The sequence below is a fragment of the Rhinatrema bivittatum genome, chromosome 7 (genome assembly GCF_901001135.1).
Source record: "Rhinatrema bivittatum chromosome 7, aRhiBiv1.1, whole genome shotgun sequence".
NCBI lineage: Eukaryota > Metazoa > Chordata > Amphibia > Gymnophiona > Rhinatrematidae > Rhinatrema > Rhinatrema bivittatum.
Window position 1 is genome coordinate 117100644 of NC_042621.1, and position 19638 is coordinate 117120281.

The window sequence follows — 19638 nt, forward strand, 5'->3', positions numbered from 1 at the left end:
AGACTTCAACATGCATGTAGACGCTTACCCTTGATCCATCAACTGTGGAACGTTTCTCTCCTCGCTCAGTTATATGGGTTTCACTCAAATTGTCAACAGCCCCACCCATAAAGCAGGCCACACATTAGACCTCATCTTTATTAACAAAAGCTTCTCCATCCACTCCAACCCCACTTGCTCTCAAGTCCCGTGGTCGGACCACCGAGTCATCTACACAACACTTAAGATCAAAAATCCCCCACCTCAAGCCTCCACCTAAACCACCATCCATTTCAGGAAACCATGTTCACTAGACCTACTCAGTGAGCAGCTATCCAAAGAACTAAACCAACTAGACCTCGCAGATGTAACCACAGCCACCACCTCATGGATCAATATCACCAAGAAAATTGCGGATCAAATCTGCCCGACCACCACCAAAGTCCTACAACCCACGCTGGACAACAGAAAACCTTGGTTTACCCCTGAACTTAAGTCCCTTAAACAAAAACTAAGAAATAAAGAACATAGCTGGAGAAAAAAACCCTCCACTTCGTCACAAGCCAACTACAAATCCCTCCTCAACACCTACAGGAACGCTATCCTTAGAACAAAGAAAGATTTCTACGCAAAAAAAATCCACAACTTCATCTTTGATTCAAAGGCACTTTTTTCCTACGTCTCATCACTTACCATACCTTCACCTCCCACCATTCCAGACTACCAAGCACACAACAAAGCCAAGGAACTTGCCAATTACTTCAAGAAAAAAATCTCCAACCTAACCCCCACCCTCTTACAACTCTCAGCCTCCCTCCAATTCACCCTTTCATCATCCCGCCTCAGTAAAACATTAGTCTGGAATCCTTTGAGCCCATTTCTCTTGAGATAGAAAATACCCTCAAGAAAATCAAACCATCCTCCCACCCATCGGTTCGTCTACCGACAAACTTGCTCATCGCCATCCCGAATACTATCGCTAAACCAATAGCGGAAATTATAAATACCTCTTTATCTCAAGGCACGGTACCAAACCAGTTAAAATTAGCAATTCTTAAACCGCTCCTAAAAAAGCCAAACTCTTCTCCAACGGATCCTGCTAACTTCCGCCCCATTGCAAACTTACCACTGATAGCCAAACTGATGGAGAAAATCGTAAACAAGCAACTTTCAGAATACCTCGAAGATAACATACTCGCCCCAGCTCAATACGGCTTTCACAAATCTCTAAATACCGAGTCCCTACTTCTATCACTCACGGACACTATCCTCTTAAACCTGGATAATAAACAATTTTACCTCCTGGTTCTTCTAGATCTGTCTGCAGCATTCGACACGGTAAAACACACAATACTCTTAAATCAACTAGCGAACATAGGCATCAAAGGTGTTCAGCACTCAATTGGTTTAAGTCCTTCCTATGCAACAGGTTCTATAAAGTCAGGATAAACAATAAAGAATCTCATCCAGTCCTCTCAGACCAGGGAGTCCCTCAAGGATCCTTACTCTCACCCACTCTCTTCAATATTTACCTTCTCCCGCTCTGCCACTTACTCTCAAACCTTAAGCTAATTCATTACCTCTATGCGGGGACGACATACAAATTCTGATCCCGATCACAGAGTCCCTTCAAAAAACTATCTCCCACTGGAATGATTGCCTTCAGCCAATTAAGGACCTTCTCTCCAGCCTCAACCTAGTTCTTAATGCCAACAAAACGGAGATGCTCTATATCTCCCATGACAACAATTTCACCCCTATCAACCCAGTAAGCCCCTCTCAACCTACCAGCTTAAACATTAATCTCTCACCTGACGTCAGAAATCTAGGAGCCTGGCTCGATAACCATCTAAACCTAAAAAAAATTTATAAACACCACAAAGGATTGCTTTTACAAATTGCAAGTCCTCAAAAACCTAAAACCACTCCTTCACTTCAATGACTTCCGTTTGGTGTTACAATCCATCATCCTAACCAAGATCGACTATTGCATCTCCCTTCTACTCGGACTCCCTACCAGCTCCATCAAACCTCTACAGATGGGTCAGATCGCTGCCGCTAGAATTCTCACAAACTCCAACAAAAGACAGCACATCACCCCTATCCTTCGTAACCTACACTGGCTGCCTATCAAATACAGGATCCTCCTTAAAGTTCTCACAATTATTCACAAAGCGACACACAACCTCTCTCCCATAATGTTAAGCACACAACTCCGACTGCATACTTCAGCAAGACCCATCAGAAGTGCATACAAAGGGACACTGTATGCCCCTCCAGCTAATACATCACTAAGGAAGCGTGCACTATCTACAGCAGGCCCCCATCAATGGAATGCGCTCCCCCCAGATCTACGACTAGAACCAAGCCACCTGGAGTTAAAAAAAAAAAAAGCTAAAAACCTGGCTCTTCATCCAAGCTTACCCTGACACTTAAAACTGCCATGGTGTGAGTACAGACTTAAGTTCATCTTCCCATTGGTTATACGTTCCGTATTCTTTCACTGGTTAGATTTTTTCATTCACCGGCTATTATGTTCCATGTTCATTATACAGCTTTATGTATTCAGGCACTTGTTACATGTTCCCTATTCATTCTCTCTTGTTATATGCACCGTACTCATTCTCTCTTGTTATATGCACCGTACTCATTCTCTCTTGTTATATGCAAGTGTTTAACATATTAAACATATTCTACTGTTCTATGTACAGCCTCTGGCTAATGTACAGTTTTATGCACAGCCTTTGGCTAAGTTACAGTTTTATGTAAACCGGAGTGATTTGTATTTCATACAGGAACCTTGGTATATAAAAATTATAAATAAATAAATAAATAAATAAAATGTAGTATCACACACCCAGATGATCTCTGGCATTTCTCTCATTTTTTTGCAATTGGGGATCCTTTCTGCTTATCCCACACCACCTTGAATTCTGTTACCTCCTCCATCTTCAATGGGAGGGCGTTCTGTTGATCTACCACCCCTTTCTGTGAAGAAATATTTTCTAATGTTGCTCCTGAGTCTTCCCTCTCATATCTTGACTTCTCTTTCTAGAATATTCTCTCCTTTGGAAAAAGGTTTCCTCCTTGTGTATTATTTATACCTTTAAGGTATTTGAATGTGTCTGTCATATCTCCCCGTCTCTCCTCTCCTCTGATATACATATTTAGATTTCGAGTCTCATCTCATCTGACTTTTGGTGTTGGCAATTTATAATTTTGGTATCTCTTTTTTATCCAGAATGTTTCCAGCCTATATCCTTTCAGAAAGATGACCTCCAGAACTGGACATGATCTTTTAGATGAGGTCTCACTAATGCTCTGTGCAGAGGCATTATCACTACCTTTTTTGAACTGGTTATTTCTCCCCTCTGTGCGCACTCTGGTTTTGGCCTTATCGCCCTGTTTTGCTATTTTAACATCATCAGAATCGGTCACTCTAAGGTTTGGTGCACATCGGTATTTCACTCCATGTATTGTTCCCTCTGATTCATGCATTCTCGAATGAATAATTTTGTACTTTCTTGCACTGAAGCTTAGCTGCCAAGCATTTGACATTGCTCAAGTTTCTTAGATCACTTCTCATTCTATCTGCTCCTTCAGGAGTGTTCACTCTGTTACAAATATTGGTATCTGCACAAAGGCTAATTTTTCCTTCTCACCTTTCTGCAATATAGCTCACAAAGATAAATTGAATAGTAACAGACCCAGAATAGATCCTGGAGGCACTTGACTGATCAACTTTCTTTCCTCCACGTGAAATGTATTACTGTTGCCATCTGTTGTCTCATTCATCCAGTTTCTAATTCAATCTGGCACCTTAGGACCCATCCCAAAACTGGTCAGTTGATTTATAAGCCTGCTGTGTGGGACAATATCAAACGTTTTGCTGAAATGTAAAAAAAAAAACCAAAAAAACACACATCCAGTACACATCTTTGATCTAATTCTCTAGTCACCCAATCAAAAAATTGATCAGATTTGTTTGACACAATCTTGCTGTGGTAAAACCGTGTTGCCTTGGGTCCTGCAGCCTGATGGATTCCAGATACTACACTATCCTTTCCTTCAATAGTCTCCGTTAAGTCTCCCACCGCCAAGGTAAAACAAACCGGTCTGTAATTTCCTGCTGCCTTTCATCTCCAGTTTATTAAACTGTACTGACCACTGATTTATCTAGTATGAATTAGAGTTCACCTTTAGTGTTTTTGATCGTGAAACTTATCACAAGGCGTGCATTAGAGTGTGCAACCAATGCAGCCACACAAGTTCCTGCCATTTGAAAGGGGTTTAGATCTTGATCTAGAAGAACACCTCCTTCTACCTATACAGGATGCCACCAGTGCTAAGGCTGGCCTTGTCTGCTCCTTCCCCACCCTCTCATCTCTTTCCTAAATGCTGAAGTTGTACTAAACCAATGGTCATCAAAATGTTATTAGTACTGACAATCCAGTAATTATGTATTACCTTAAGCAAAGAGGGATGGAGTCTTGCCCTCTTTCATCAGGTTAAGGAGCTAGGAAATATCTTATTTAATAACCTAATTGTCTTCTCTCTTTCTGTCAAGACTTTTTTCCTTTCTCATTAAAGTCATTTGGGACATGTTGGACTCCCATAAAGTATCAAACAAAATATTTCTTGAGTAAGGCCATACCTGATGATGTGTATGTTTGTCAATCCTGAACAGAAAATTACTAGTTTGCGATATCCGGAAGAGATCAAAAAGAATAGCGGGGAAGGCTACTTCATATGAATCCTCTCGTCCCCAGGCAGTCACATTTTTAGAAAACATTAGGTTCTATGAAGCGCCTTGCACCGTAGTGACTGAGAATACATGTGGTTCTCCTTTTAGATGTTCGTTTGAGGAATCTCATCAAGCTAGGATCTTTGGCAAGTCTAAACTAAGGCACTCTTCCATCCCATAATCCAAACTTTATTCCTGATAGTTTGGATATTAAAGCTGTAGAGGTGTTGGGTTGGAGTATCTGAGGAAGTGTCTCAAGTCCTGGCTTCTAGGAAGGAGTCTATCAGGCGGGCTTGCTATTTAAAATGAAGAAGCGTTATCTTTAATGTGATGGCATGTCTCTAGATTTCTTGTTTCACTCAAAAGCCGAGTGACCATGTTTTACATGCTTTTGAGTCTGGCTTAAAAGAACTATTAAATTAGGATCCATTTTGTTGCAAGTAACCCTTACCATCAGTTTGATTTCCAGAGTTGTCTTGGTTGGTTTGTTTTTGGTCTGAAGTTTTATTTTCTTGAAATTCCCAAAAGCAGGTGGTTTCCAACACACGTTTATATATTTGTTTTTTTGTCATTCATTGGGATTGTCATCTCTTTTTTATATATTTCAAGATGCCTCTTGGCTAGCTAGTCCAATATATATCAGTTCATTGAGGCTATTTGTGATCAAATAAATTTAAATGAGTTACCTGTAATGTTTTGTTCTCCGGTAACAGCAGCTCAGTTGTCAGTCTATTCTCTTCCCACTTTTGGAAGGAGTGCTCTATCTTTGATTGTTAAACTGATGGCAGTTGATCCATTCTCACATAGGTCCCTGGCCACACATACTCTCAAGCTTTTTCCGGAATGCTGTAGATCAGGGGTGGCCAACTCTGGTCCTTGATCCACCAGCAGGTCTGATTTTCAGGATATCCACAATGAATATATATGAGATTTGTAAGCACTGCTTCCATTGTATACAAATAGATTTCATGCACATTCATTGTGGATATCCTGAAAATCAGGCTTGTTTGTGGCTCTTGAGGAGTTGGCCACCCCTGCTCTAGATGTTCCATCGATGCATATGCCAGTTTACACAACCCACATTTGATTCCATTGAGCTGCTGTCCTCTGCAAAAAAATGTTACAAGTTGGTAATTTCACTATGAGCTAATTTGTAGGATGGTCCTGCTTGCTGTTTTCTGACCATGTCTAGGTTATCTTCAAGATGCTGCCTTTCTCATAAATGAGAGCTGCATAGGGTGGCTGACCAAGGGTAGGGAGCATAAGCAGGGGTGAGTCCATGGATATTGACATAGTATCGTGCTTTATAGCATCCTGTAAATCCATTGATGGTTCAGATCAAACCTTGTCCTCTCTATGCCTTTAGCAGTCAGCTGCCCACTACACTTTAGTGAAGTCCTCTTGTGTGGACCTTAACCATCACAAGTTATTTGACTTTGAACTTTAATAAGAGGATTTGTAGCAACACACTGTCAGAATTTAATTGGAAGTGTTCGTGGGGTGGGTGATCTCTTGCTTGCTTGATGAGTTGTGATTCTTGTTATCAGGGTTGCTGCTTTCTTACAGGAATGCTGGCTTTGGAGATGCTTGGACGGAGAGCTCACAATGACCATCCCAACAATTTCTCCCGAAGTCCCCCATACACAGAGGATGTGAAATGGCTCCTGGGACTAGCCGCCAAATTGGGTAAGGGTCAATCTCTAATATGCATGCTTACACAGTGTGGATCATAGTGTTATAATTCTCTTTTTTACTTCTCTGGTGATCTAGTGATGCTAATTAGTACTATTGTTAAATTTACATGAACAAATGACTCATTTATCATAGCAAAAAAACATTAGACACTTAATGTGCTTCTACAGAATTTTCTTGTCATATGGAGTTAGTACAGACAGAGATCCCCCGTCATTTTCCAGTTATCTTGCGTTAATGTTCTCTATGGGCAAGTAGAACGGTAATCAGCCACAAGTGGGGTGATGACATCCAAGATGGAAAAGCTCTAGCAGAGCTCAAAAAGACCAAGATTGTCTTTCTGAACATGCACAAAGGTACCTGTGTGGCCACTGTGGCGCGAGTCTCCTGAATCTTTTTCTTCTACTTTGGCAAAAGTACATGATTTTGCGCTCTCCAAGTAACAGTCATCAATTTTCAGACAGTGTAGTTTTATTTTATTCGGTAGTCCTTTTAATGTTTTTCTTTTTTATTTTGTCTCCTAAAAAAAAATTTTTTTTTGTTTTCTCAAATTACAAAAATTGAGTTCAGCTTAGCTTTATCACTTTTTGCTATGGCAGACAAAAGGCAGGCTTCAAAAGGTGCCCCGAGTTTTCCTACAAAATGCCTTCATTGTTTGGGGCTAATCCATGAAATCCCCAATTGTGCTACTTTGTGTCTAAATGCCACCCAGGGCCTTGAGGTTCAGAAATTTGACACTTAACAAATATTCAAGTTCACCTCAAACTTCTACAACAGTGTAGAGGGAGCAAAGCCTAAAAAAAAAAAAGTGCAATCTCGTCTCATGTTAAGAACTATGACACTCATTGTCTGAGCAGTCACCACTCCTCCTCTGTAAAGGAAGGAGAGACTGCACTCCCTGGTGCCAAAACTGCTAGGCACTGAGATAGGCCCAATTCGTGTTAATGACTCTCTGGTCCTGGGAATAAAAACACCTAAGAAATCTATACCAATTCTGGTTCCGGAATCCGTGAATTCTTCCAGGAGGAACCCTCTTCCTCCTTTTCCTGCAGACTTCGTCAGAAATTATTTTACCAACTTACCTGGCTGGGCTTACCTCTTTTGCAATCCTTGGCCCCAAAGCCTACAATTCCACCATATGGAAGCAAACGATATCTTGCACCTTGACTCTCAGTTCAAATCACAAAGAACCCAAAAAATAGGCCAACATCAGAAGATCTGCCCATAATACTATCGGGCTCTCAGGAAGGCTTACAGTCATCGTACGATTATTTCTCATACCATTCTGATAACGAATTGACTGGTCTGCCATCAGACCCATCATCTCCCCTTTCAGAAGTGCATCTCTACCAGAGGACATCCAGCTTTTCTGCAAAAAAAAAAAAAAAAAAATTGGTAAAAGCTATCTGATTATTTTGCAAGGTGAAACAGATCCTAGAAAAGATTTGTTTTGGAGTACTAAAATATATCTAAGATCTTAATCAGGTGATGGTAGTACTAGTATATGTAGTACTGCAAGAATGCAATAAACACTTTACCTGTATATAGTAAGAAAGTTGGACCTTAAATACAAAGTACAGCCCTCTTCTGTTCATCAAAAAGTATAATTCCCACAAGAATTTATAGAAGTAAAATCAGCTCTAAAGAAAATAAAATGTTCCAAAACACATTCAAGTACTCCTCCTGGCAAAGATGTGAAACTGCTTTACAGTATGGCAAAAGATTTTTCAGTCAGCTATGCTAATATAAACTGTACATGGTCCAGTATGTTAAAAATTTGTTGCTGAAACTACAGAACATGACCCACCAGCTTCCTACAGATGCTATGGATTGTTTTACACCAATAATACAGAAACAAAGAATGTAGAAAGCATCAGATTCAGTCTAATTACAATGAATGTGATACCTCCTCCAAGACTTCTGCAGGAGCTAGTATGGCTTTGGGTTTGAAAGCTTCATGAGGATGTTCATGCATAAGTGGTGGATGCTCCATACACAGGAGATAATCTTTGTCTCCAAAGAGAAAATAAAAAAAAGTAGATCTCAGTAAAATTACTGTTCCACGCTCTTTACCCTGTCAGCAGATACAGCGGAGTAACCGTAAACAGAAAAAGTTAATCTAACATTACAGAAGGCAGTTTTTCTATTCCTGTAGCAGAAAACAAACTTTTCCTTACCAGTGGCCTCGTATGCAAAAACTGCAACAAAGAAGGCCTCATGCTAGAGAGAAGGCACAGTTCAAATCTCTCCAGCCAGCAAAGCCAAATTCTAATGCCAGACTTTGACTACAAAGTAAACACTCTGCAATTAGATTTCAGTGACTTTCTTGTGGGGGGATGGGGAAGGCTTCAACATTTCAGTCCACGATGGTCTTTAAAACCATTTGGTCTTAAAAATCATGCACCAGAGTTATTGTTAAAAATGTTAAGTCCCTGCCTCCAAACAAATCCCCCAAAGAATCATTCTATGAATATGGAAATGGTTCTACTACTGCAACAAGAGATCTCAACCCCCTCTGCAACAAATGCAGTGGAACTAGTTCCAATATCATAGAAGAGCCCAGGGTTCTGCTTCAGGTACTGCTTCATATTGAAGCAATCTGGTGGTCTGAGTCCCATTCTGGACCTCAAAGATCTCCAAAAGAACACCAAAAGAAGAAATTCAGGATGAACTCCCTAGAGACCATCTTTCCCTGTTTAGAATTTAACTGGCTCATTACTCTGGATCTCAGAAATGCCTACATGCATATTTCAATCCACAAGGATCATAGGAAATTCTTATGTTTCATTATAGCCAATGGCCATCACCAGTATCTTTTCCATTTTGGCCTCTTGGTGGCACCCAGGCTGTTCACAAAGTGCCTTGCTGTATTCACTACTCATTTAAGGAGGAACAGTGTCTGTTTCTCCCTACTTAGACAAATGGCTCATATCCAGCAATATCCTTTCAGGAAGTGCATGCATTCACTCTATATAGTGAACATTTTGTGTTCCATAGGATTCATCATCAGTTTTCCAAAATCCAGTCTGCAACACACAGATTTCATAGAGGCTTGTCTAAATATTATACAGGGGAAAGCATTTCTTCCCTCAGAGAATGCATGATCTAATCCATATAATACAAACTGACCAAGTACAGGAAAGTGTTGGCCCCCTTCTTCATGAAAAAGTTAGGCCACATAGCAACAACAGGTCTTGTTACATCATTTGTGCATCTATGCATGAGACAAGCTCAGTAGCACTTATGCTCAATAGCACTTAAAGTTCCAACTGCCGTCATACAACATATATATCTCCAAATCTATTGAGACCAATCTTTATCCAACCTCAGTTTCCGAAAACAAGAACCATATATACCTCCAGTCATGGATGGGAGAGCCCATCTGAACAATCTTTGTTCTCAGAGATCCTGGTCTCTACAGGAAAGATTGCTCCACATAAGCCAGGTGGAACCAAGAATAATCTTCAGTGCTTTAAAAGTATTTATTTGGTCCCAGGTTTAAAGGGAAATTGGATTCAATTCAGACAAACAACTGGGTAGCAATGTACTACTTCAACAAGCAGAAAGGAACAGGCTTTTTCCAACTATCAAGAGACCTGTCAGGTATGGAAATGGGTAATTAATGAATAAAATATGGAAATAGGCAATTTCTCAAAACATGCTACAACCACACAAATAGTCATTGGACCAAAGGATAGCCAAAGAACTGTTTCAACTTTGAGGAAACCCATATTAAAATATTTTTGGTTGTGGGTGATTTCAATTTACATTTTGATGTCTCTGTGTTTAACAGCTGTGAAGATTTTTTTTCTTCTATTGCTTCTTTAGGTTGACTGCAATTAATTCATCAACTTACACATAAACTTGGTCATAATCTTGACTTGGTGTCTGTAAGAGAGAGCTGGCCATTTTGTGATCAACTTGGATATGCTTGACCAGAGGGTCTAATTATTTTTTCATTTAAACAAAAGTGGTGATTCTTCAGATTCTGGAGAAGACTAGCTGGTCAAATCATATTTATAAACATGAACATGTTGAAATTGAACACTTAGGAGCCCTTTGGCTTCCTAAGCTTAATAATGTAGAGATTGTAGACTCTAATTCTGTTGTTCACTGGCAAGCAACTTAGCAAAATGTTTGAGAAGCAAGTGCACCTTTAAAATACGTTACTCCCTATAGAAATAGGAAGGCCCCATGGTTTACCACTAGTTTGGGTGAGGCTAAATGTAAACTGTTAGGCCAAACGTGCCTGGTGAAAATATATATCTACAGATACTTTTTCTTACCAGCACATTTTGAGAGAGAATATTATGTGTCTCATATTCGGGCATCAGTCAATAAGTCCTAAAACCTGTTTTATATTAAAATCATTGGCTCGTCAGCAAATAGGTAGGCATGATGAAAATGGAGGAGTTAGTTGTCAGAGAATCGCACACTTTTTTTCAGGATAAGGTTAAGGATTGACGACAAATCTGTCTAGTGATCCTATTCTGAATGATTTGTTTATTGAGCACAAAAATTGCAGTCATTTTAGTTTAGTTTATAATAAAGAAATCTCTCAAGTGGTTGCTAATTTGGAAGGTTTTTTTTCCTCTGAATTCCTATTCCCTTTTCTTTCACAAGTTGTTAATACCTCACTGACTGAAAGCATTTTTTGCCATATCCTTTCAAAGTTGCCTCAGTGCACCCTGTTTTAAAGAAAGGTAGTTGAATAATTTAATTTATTTTAGATTTTTATATTCTGCTTTTCGGTACTTCAAAGCAGATTACATTCAGGTACTGTAATTTATAGAAAATGGCCCTTTTTTGTACTGTATGTAGAATATTACAGCAATGATCCTATTCCTCTTATTTGGTAAAGAGTTGTTACTATTTTATTCTGTATTTCATGGATTAATAAAAAGATTTACATAGAAATATAGTTTAGACCTGTCAAATTGGAATAACTCTGGCCCTATCTTGTGACTACCATTTTTATTTAAGATAATTGAGAATGTAGTGAAAAACTGCAGGATTTTAATGATATCAGTCTCAACGACTTTTAATTTGGATTTCGCAAAGCTCACAGTACTTTTCAATATTTTTAGATGTGTTTTGACACTGGTATAGTTTTACTGGTTGTTTTTTCCATGTTTGATACTCTGGATAGTAATATTTTGTTAGTTTAAAATGTATTGGGATTACATCATATATAAAGGATCATTTTCAGGGAGTAGCTACGGGTGATCCCTATATTCAGGACACATTTGAAAGATAGTGCGCTACAAGGATCTGCACTTTTGGCTTTTTTATTCAATACTTACATTTTTTTCAGGTTGCCAGCTTTTAGCCAATGATCTGGGGGTTTTTTCGGGGGGGGGGGGTATTTGGGTTTTTTTTGGGGGGGTGCCTATCTTGACATCTTTTGATGATGATATTGAGGGTTTTTTTCTGTTAAGAATTGAATGACCTTCAATAGTCTTTATTGAAATATCAATAAAACTGAGATTTTCTTAGCAAAATTTCCATGGACAAATATTCCCCTTCTTTGTTATTTAATGGAGTTCCTATTCCTGTCAGGTTCGCAATCTGGGGATCCCAGGTTGATTCCACTCTATCCTTAAAAACCCAGATTTGTTAAGATTACTTTCTTTAAAGTTCAAATGTTGTGGCATCTGAAGCCATTTCTTTGAGTTGATGATTTACAACTTTGATGCATGCTTTAGGTACATTTTCTCTTTATATTGGTCCCCCACAGTCAACTCTGAGGGCTTTGCAATTGGTGCAAAATTCAGCCATGCGGGTTGTTTCTGGGGCTCAGATACGCAACCACATCACACCTGTTTAACTTACATTGCTTATTTATTCTCTGGCAAATCAAATTTAAGATTGTTGGTTTTTAAAACTGTACATAAGCTAGCCCTGCAATGTTTTAATTCATTGACGACGCTTCTGTCAAAAAGGAGGCGCTAGGGATGCGCTAGTGTCCCTAGCGCCTACTTTTACCGCGGGCCCTAATTTACATACCTGGGCTTTCTGAATCGCGCTCCCAGAAGAGTGGCCTGTGCGTGCGTCGGGAGAGCGGGCGCTTGCCGGTTCTCCCGCACGTTTTTCTGTATCAGCCTGTGTTTTAGGAGCATACCACCAGAATTCAGAAGACATTTCTAATACACATTCTACACTTGCAAGATTTCAAGAAGGCCTAAATTATCTTGTTCTCCAATTAGAGATTATCCTACTACATGTTATCTAAATATAGTTCTTGCTCAGCTCATGAAACCACATTTCAAGCCTCTGGCCACAGCAAAACAAACATTTGATTCTTAGAAAGTTTTATTTGTGATAGCTGTAACGTCTGCCCACAGAGGAAGTGAGCTACAAGTGCTAGTTTCATACTCTCCTTATACCCAAATTTTCAATAAAGAGAGTAATTTGAAAACGTATCCAAAATTTCTACCTAATCGGTCTGTTTCATTTGAACTAGTCCATCATGGTCTCAACATTTTAGGCAAGATCACGTGCCATTAAAGGCGAGAAAGCTCCTTCATACCTTGGACTAGAGAAAATCACTTTTGTTCTGTTTGAAGAGAACAAAGTCTTTACGGGAAGTCATCTCAACTATTTTTAATCTTCAACCCAAACAAGGCATTCAGTTAATAAGTAAACTCTTTCCATGTGGATTTCTAATTGCATTTCTTGTGTTATACTCAATCCGGACAACAGCTTCAATATCAAGTCAAAGCTCCTGCAGCTTCTTTAGCCCATCTTCACTCCACTTCCACAGAAAATATCTGCAACAGGCTGCCAGCTTGTCTTCTGTCCATACCTTCACTGCTCATTACTGTCTAGAAAATGTCATACCAAGGTAGTAGTTTTAAGCAAACAGTACTTAAAACATGTTTAACTAATTCCTTCAATTCTCCCACTAACCTCTAACAAATACCTGGGTTGCATGTTCTTCTGCTGATTACTTAGAATGTTTTTTTTTTTTGTTGGGTTTTTTTTCTTACTTGCAACCTTTAGTTTGGGAGTCCCCACATGTCTGATTACTGTCCCGCTGGGCCACAGAGAACAAGTGTCTGCTGTAGACAGCAATACAAATCAGCCACACAATCTCACCCTTCTCATCTATAGAGCTGAAGATTAGCTTGCTACAAAGACTGAGGAGATTTGCATGACTGCAGCTGCATGGAAACCCCTGCACATGCTCAGAAAGCTCTGTTTTGATACCAGTGGATGATGTCACCCTATTTATGTGGCTGATTTGTCCTGCTGTTTATAGAGAACACCTGTTACAGATAAGCAATTTTGGTTTTTGCAGTAGAAAAGGTAATCCCAGGTTTCACCCTGTATTATAAAGACAGCAGTGCATTCAAGCAAATGGTCAGTGACTTAGAGCCAGTACACATCCCTTATAAAATAACAGCTTTAATGTGCTTGATCTGCATTCTGCAAGTTTCACTATAACATTATTTTGAGAAACCTTCATTGTTTCTGATTTATATTTAAAATCTTGGGATTTTATATGTAACATCTTCATCTTGAATGCCACTGTATGCAGCATGTGCTCTGTACAGTAAGTTGCATCATGGTGATTGCGTCTGTGCATGGCTCCTGTTGCTCCATACACAGCTGGTAATATTTTGTCACCAGCTGGCATAACAAAACAAATTGATGTCCTTCATTAATCCAACACATTTAATAGCCGTTATGGCTTGAAAAGTTTCACTTGGGTTTTCAGCACTTATTCAATACTTAAACCAGGGCATTTTACCACTAATCACAAACATCTACAATGAATCCCTGACCCAGAGAGCTTACAGTCCAAATGGGGGTATATTATACACCAGTGCCAACTAAAAGGAATTTAAATAAATTCACAATCTGGATCGTTCTCTAAATAATGATACTTAAGGCACATGGTCCATAGATTCAAGCTGAGTGGCCTTGGACCTCAGCACACACACAGAGTGCTTCAGTGTGAGAGAACAAGTTATCCTCCCGTGTCCTGCTTTGGCCTTGATAAAGTCAAGGTGAGAACCAAAGATAAGAATAAACATGTTCATTTATTGTATTTTTTTTTTAACGATTTTGTTTTATCCTGCCCATCTGGTTTCATTCTGGTCAAGTTCTTCTATAGTTGAACTTCCTCTACTGATTTTCCTGACTAAAAATATTTTGCTTTTCCCTCCTTTACAACAGGTGTCAACTATGTACATCAGTTCTGTGTAGGGGCAGCAAAAGGTGTGCTAAGTCCATTTGTGCTGCAGGAGATCATCATGGAGGCACTACAGAGGCTCAACCCAGCCCATGTGCATAACCACCTACGAACTCCAGCCTTCCACCAGCTCGTCCAACGCTGCCAGCAGTCTTATATGCAGGTAACATGATGCCTGCAATCTGTTTGCATGCAAGTAATTAAGTACAGTTTCATGCTTGCATATCAGTAACACAATGCCCATAGTCTGTACATATTGCATGATTACCATAGTCTCCACTTATGTGTCAATAGCACAATGCCCAGACTAGGCAAATCATGCAGCTCATTTGATATTTGCAATCTGTTAGTATATCAAGTTAAGTGATGCCTGCATTCCCTGCAGCTCATGCGATGCCTCCAGTCCATACTTGTGTACAGATTATGTAATACGCACGGTCTATGCTTGAGGACATTGGTTGTGAAATATGTATACTGTTTGCTTTCAGATAGAGTTCATGTGATGCCTATGGCCTCTTGTGGCAGATTGCACAGGTCATGGACATAGCATTACATATGCCAGGTTATTTATAAAATATTGCATGTATGAATGCTTTATCAACCCAAAGCAGTATTTCCCGAGTATTGTGATTTATTTTCAGCAACCCTTAGCAAATATTAGTTTAGACTATATCTTTACTCCCAACCCTCCCACCTGCCTAGGCTGCACATTAATAATTATACTCTGAAAAGTGACAACTAAACTATATGCAGCAGACTAGAGTCATGGTTTCAGACATTAATTGAAACTCTAGCATATTGCACCCTTGGGTGACACAGCTCACCCCGTTAAATACTGCTTTGTCTGCAAATGTTGCCTATTTCCCACTTTTAGTCTGCAGGTCCCCTTATCGTACCTGATTAGGTGTTTGCACACAACAGGAGAGCAGATCATAATGGGAATTTGTTGCCTTACACCCAAATATACTTTATAATTCTAGAATTTCAAAAGTATACACAGCCACTTGTGCAATGCCGCTTCCAAAGTGGAAAGAAAAGAAACAATGGAAGTAGTAGTATAGAACCATGGATAAATGAGACCACAAATCAGTACATTACCAAATACAGTAACTTTATTTAAAAAAAAAACAAAAGATACTGCCATGCCATTCCTTGGGCATCACTAGGGCTGACTCTAAGGCGTGCAACGTGTGGAGCTCCTGCACCCTTAACCCCTGCTTTATATCACCAGCAGCTTTAATTCTGATATCTTCCAAGCATAGTCCTTCATCTTATCCAGTCTTCCATCTGATAACATTGTCTTTCTGATAGAAGGGAAGTAGCTGCGCTTCTTTCCTGCAATAGCCTGCTTCTTCCTTTGCTGGTTTCAGTATAAAATTTGATCCATGCAGACGCAGCATGGCCATAAGACTATGTTGTGCTCAAACCCATACAGGTCAATTCTCAAAGGAGTTAAGCATGTCAGTGTAACCTATTTTCCTGTGTTAATGTGGGTAAAACCTATTGACAATTCAATGGCATATATTGTAGCAATTTTCAAAAGCCCACTTACACAGGTAAAGTGCATTTACACATGTAAAATCCAGTTTTAAGCATGTTAATGTTTTTAAAAATCAGGTCCGTATTGAGCTGGCAGTCAAAGATAAAGTGCTGCCACTGCTTTTCTCCCGCCAGCTGGTGGTAAAGGACGTAGGGCAAAAAATGGATGGGGAAAGTGAGCAAGGGACTGGAGGGATGAGACAGCAAGGGTGGCTGAGGGATGGTAGAGTAAGCAGTGGGGGAAACAAGAGAAAAAGGAGGGCTGAGGTTGAGTGTAAGCAAGAGAGGCCAGAGGTTTGAGAGAATGAACAAGAGAGGATGGAAGAAAGTGAAAGAGTGAGCCTGGGAGGGGGGGAGGCTGAGTAAGAGACTGATCATTTGAGAGAGAGATCAGACATAATATGGGGGCAGTTCAGTACTTTCTTTTGATCCAGATGGACTATCAGGAACAAGCAGCCCCACCCATCACTTTAAAAGTAAGTGAAACAAGGTGAAACTTTTCTTACCTAACAATTTCTTTTCCTTGAATCCATTCAGACCAGTTTAGATGATTAGGTTATACATCCCTGCCAGTAGATGGAGAGAGGACAGCAGGTTCACTGATGTCACCCTATATAGGAGAAGTAAAGCTAAAAAGGAAAATAAAAATGTAAACTGAAAAAATATAGTCACCAGTATGTGGGACTTCACTGTTGTATTGTTTATTATACCCTGGGAGAGTGCATTGTTCAGTTGAGTGATTTATCAACTCTTATATAGGGTCTGATGTTACACTCAGCCTGCCAGTATTTTATGTAAACAAGCTAAGAAATATATGAATAAAATAATTTCAACTTCACACCAAGATTCAGATCCCAAAAGGTTGAATTAAAAGCAAAGTCTTTTACTCTTTTCCTAAATGATGATAAATATGTATCTGTAGTATCATGTCTAAAAGTGAGTTCCAAATGGTGGGACTAGCAACTGAAAACACCTGTTCCCTTGTTTCACATAACTATGCATGACCCAGCTAGCTGAGAAGAAGGTAGCATAAGGAACAGTAGACCAAGCCCTAGCCTCTCAGCACTGTAAAGAAACTGTATTGTGAACCTAATCTGTTCTAAATACCTGAACGCCTAATCTGTTCTGGCAGTCCAGGAGGGTCCTAGACTGGTCTGGATTGATTCAAGGAAAGGAAATTATCAGGTAAGAACAAATTTCATCTTCCTCTTCAGCCAGTCAGACCAGTCCAGTTGCATGGGAAGTAAAGCTGCTATTCTTGTAAGTGAGACACTGCCAGACCAATTCCATGACACCCAAGCTAAACACTGCTTCTTCATTGGCTCAGACATCCAGACAATAGTGCTTTGCTAAGAAATGTAAAGAGGACCACGTAGCTGCTCTGCACATCTCTGGAGACATCCAAGTGCAGCTCTGCCCACAATAAAGCCTGAGCTCTTATAGAATAAGCCCCTAAGTCCTTTGAGCAACAGCCAACCTCTAGCTATATAAGTTAAACCTATCGTCTCGTTAATCTATTGTGTTATGAATATTTTTGACTGTCTCCTCCTCTAGCACCGCTAAATAGCACAAAAATATGATCCAACTCCTGAAAATCATTTGTCATCTTAAGATATCTAAGAAGAACTCTAGGAACATCCAAACGATGTGACCATTCATAACAATCTGGATAGGACTTCCTCTGAAAGGAATATAATGCTATTGACTGATTAAGATGGAACCGCAACACTACCTTGGGAGAAACAAAGTAACCATATGAATCAAAACCACTTCATCTGAGAACTTCAAGGTTGGCTCTGCATGGCATTTGCCTGGCCAAACAAATGGTGACTAGAAAAGCTACCTTCGAGGTTAAGACCTTAAGTGATGCTTTTCTAATTGGTTCATTGGCCTGACCACCCCAACAGCTCAAGACCAAATTCAAATCCTATGAAGGCATTAACCCTTTTAGGAAGAATAATATACTTGACTCCATTACCCAAACCTTCAATAACTAGCCAGATAGCCTCAAGTGTAATTTCAGTAGGTCTTAGCAACTTGAAAGGAGAAATTATAGACTAAGCAAGAGAGGCATATGACTGCACATTAACTGAGGAATACTCCAACCCATCTCTACCTTCTTCTCTGCAACTGTCTCTCCTCTGGAAGCTCTGAGATATTTAATTCACAAATCATGTCTACAAGGCTTTCTTCCATGCTCCCTGCAATATGAGGTGCCACAATGACAGCATCGTCGACACATTCTAACACTTCTTATATTGGCATGTCAGCAACCTTGAATAGTTGTACAAGTCTGATCAGTGTAATTTCACAGTACAGTAATGATAGCTTCAAAGCATCCTAACAGTACCTGATGGGTACAGGTGGTGGATAATACTGGATGGTTGCTTCAGGCTCTCCTCTTGTGGCTTGTGCCACTTCATATGTGCACTGGATATGCATCCCACCTTCTCTAATACTTCCACTGTGCTGGCATTGACCCTTTTGAGTGGAGACAACCAAATGGGAAAATAAAACCAGTTTCCAAACAAAAGAAAAAGGAAGGGTGACAAAACTTCCTTTAAGCTTAAATTCTAAAAAAGGAAAAGTAATCTTTGACCTAAAAAAGATTAAAATAATTCAGAAAGTGACATTACTAAAATTGCTGATCCCACATAGTGGGGCCTAGGCTTTTTTCCAGTGAAAAAGGAACTGAAAAACAGTCCTCTTCCTTAGACTTTTAACTTTAAAATCCACAATTCCTCTAGAGGCCTCTGATTATAGATCCAAGAAACAACCATTGCAGCAGCTTCACCTGCATGTGCTGTGGCATAGATGGTATGTTCTCCTCTTCCTTAAATGATTAGCTTTTCTTCAAAGCCATACATTTTAAAATGGTTTACATGTAACATGAATGTATAATTTTACTCATTTGATGCAAAATGGTTATAGCTAGCCACTCCCTCCTCTCCCCATTTTCCTGGGAGTGGAGGTACCACTTTGGAGCTCACATAGGGCACCATTATCCCTAAAACAGGCCCTGGGCATTACCACCTAAGTCCTAGATTTAGATTACAAAACAAAAGCATGTCTAAAAAGTATAGAAAGCACCTACATTTACCAGAAGGGTCAAACTCTCCCTCCGTGGACTTCCTTGTGTAAGTGCCCTGACTTCTGCTACTATTCCATCATTTTAATATTAAGAAAACTGAAATTGTGCTTTTAATCCTGTGTTTAGCCAGAGGAATTTCCCTCACATTATTCTTTGAAGGACATGCAATTCCAATCCAATTAAGAGCACATAATTTTGGGGGCTGTTATTGACTCCTCTCTGTCGCTGCGACCTCCCATTGACATGCTAGTGCAGTCATCCTAATTCAGACTTCACTTACTCCCTTTAAAGCCACTTCTCAGCTACTTGGATTTCCATACTGTTACACAGTCCCTCGTTTTATCATCACTGGACTATTGTAATGCTAGGTCCTAGGGCTTTCTAATTCACTCACAG

At 39.7% G+C, this 19638-nt stretch overlaps 1 protein-coding gene across 1 annotated transcript in view; it reads left to right on the forward strand.

Annotated features, from left to right (window-relative positions):
- The window catches only part of ZSWIM8 (zinc finger SWIM-type containing 8), a 328217-nt gene that overhangs the window by 306507 nt on the left and 2072 nt on the right, over positions 1 to 19638 (forward strand). Inside the window, exons 25-26 of the mRNA XM_029608976.1 lie at positions 6290 to 6409; positions 14597 to 14775. Coding sequence (XP_029464836.1) covers positions 6290 to 6409; positions 14597 to 14775 — 299 coding nt within the window. The remainder of the gene's footprint in view (positions 1 to 6289; positions 6410 to 14596; positions 14776 to 19638) is intronic.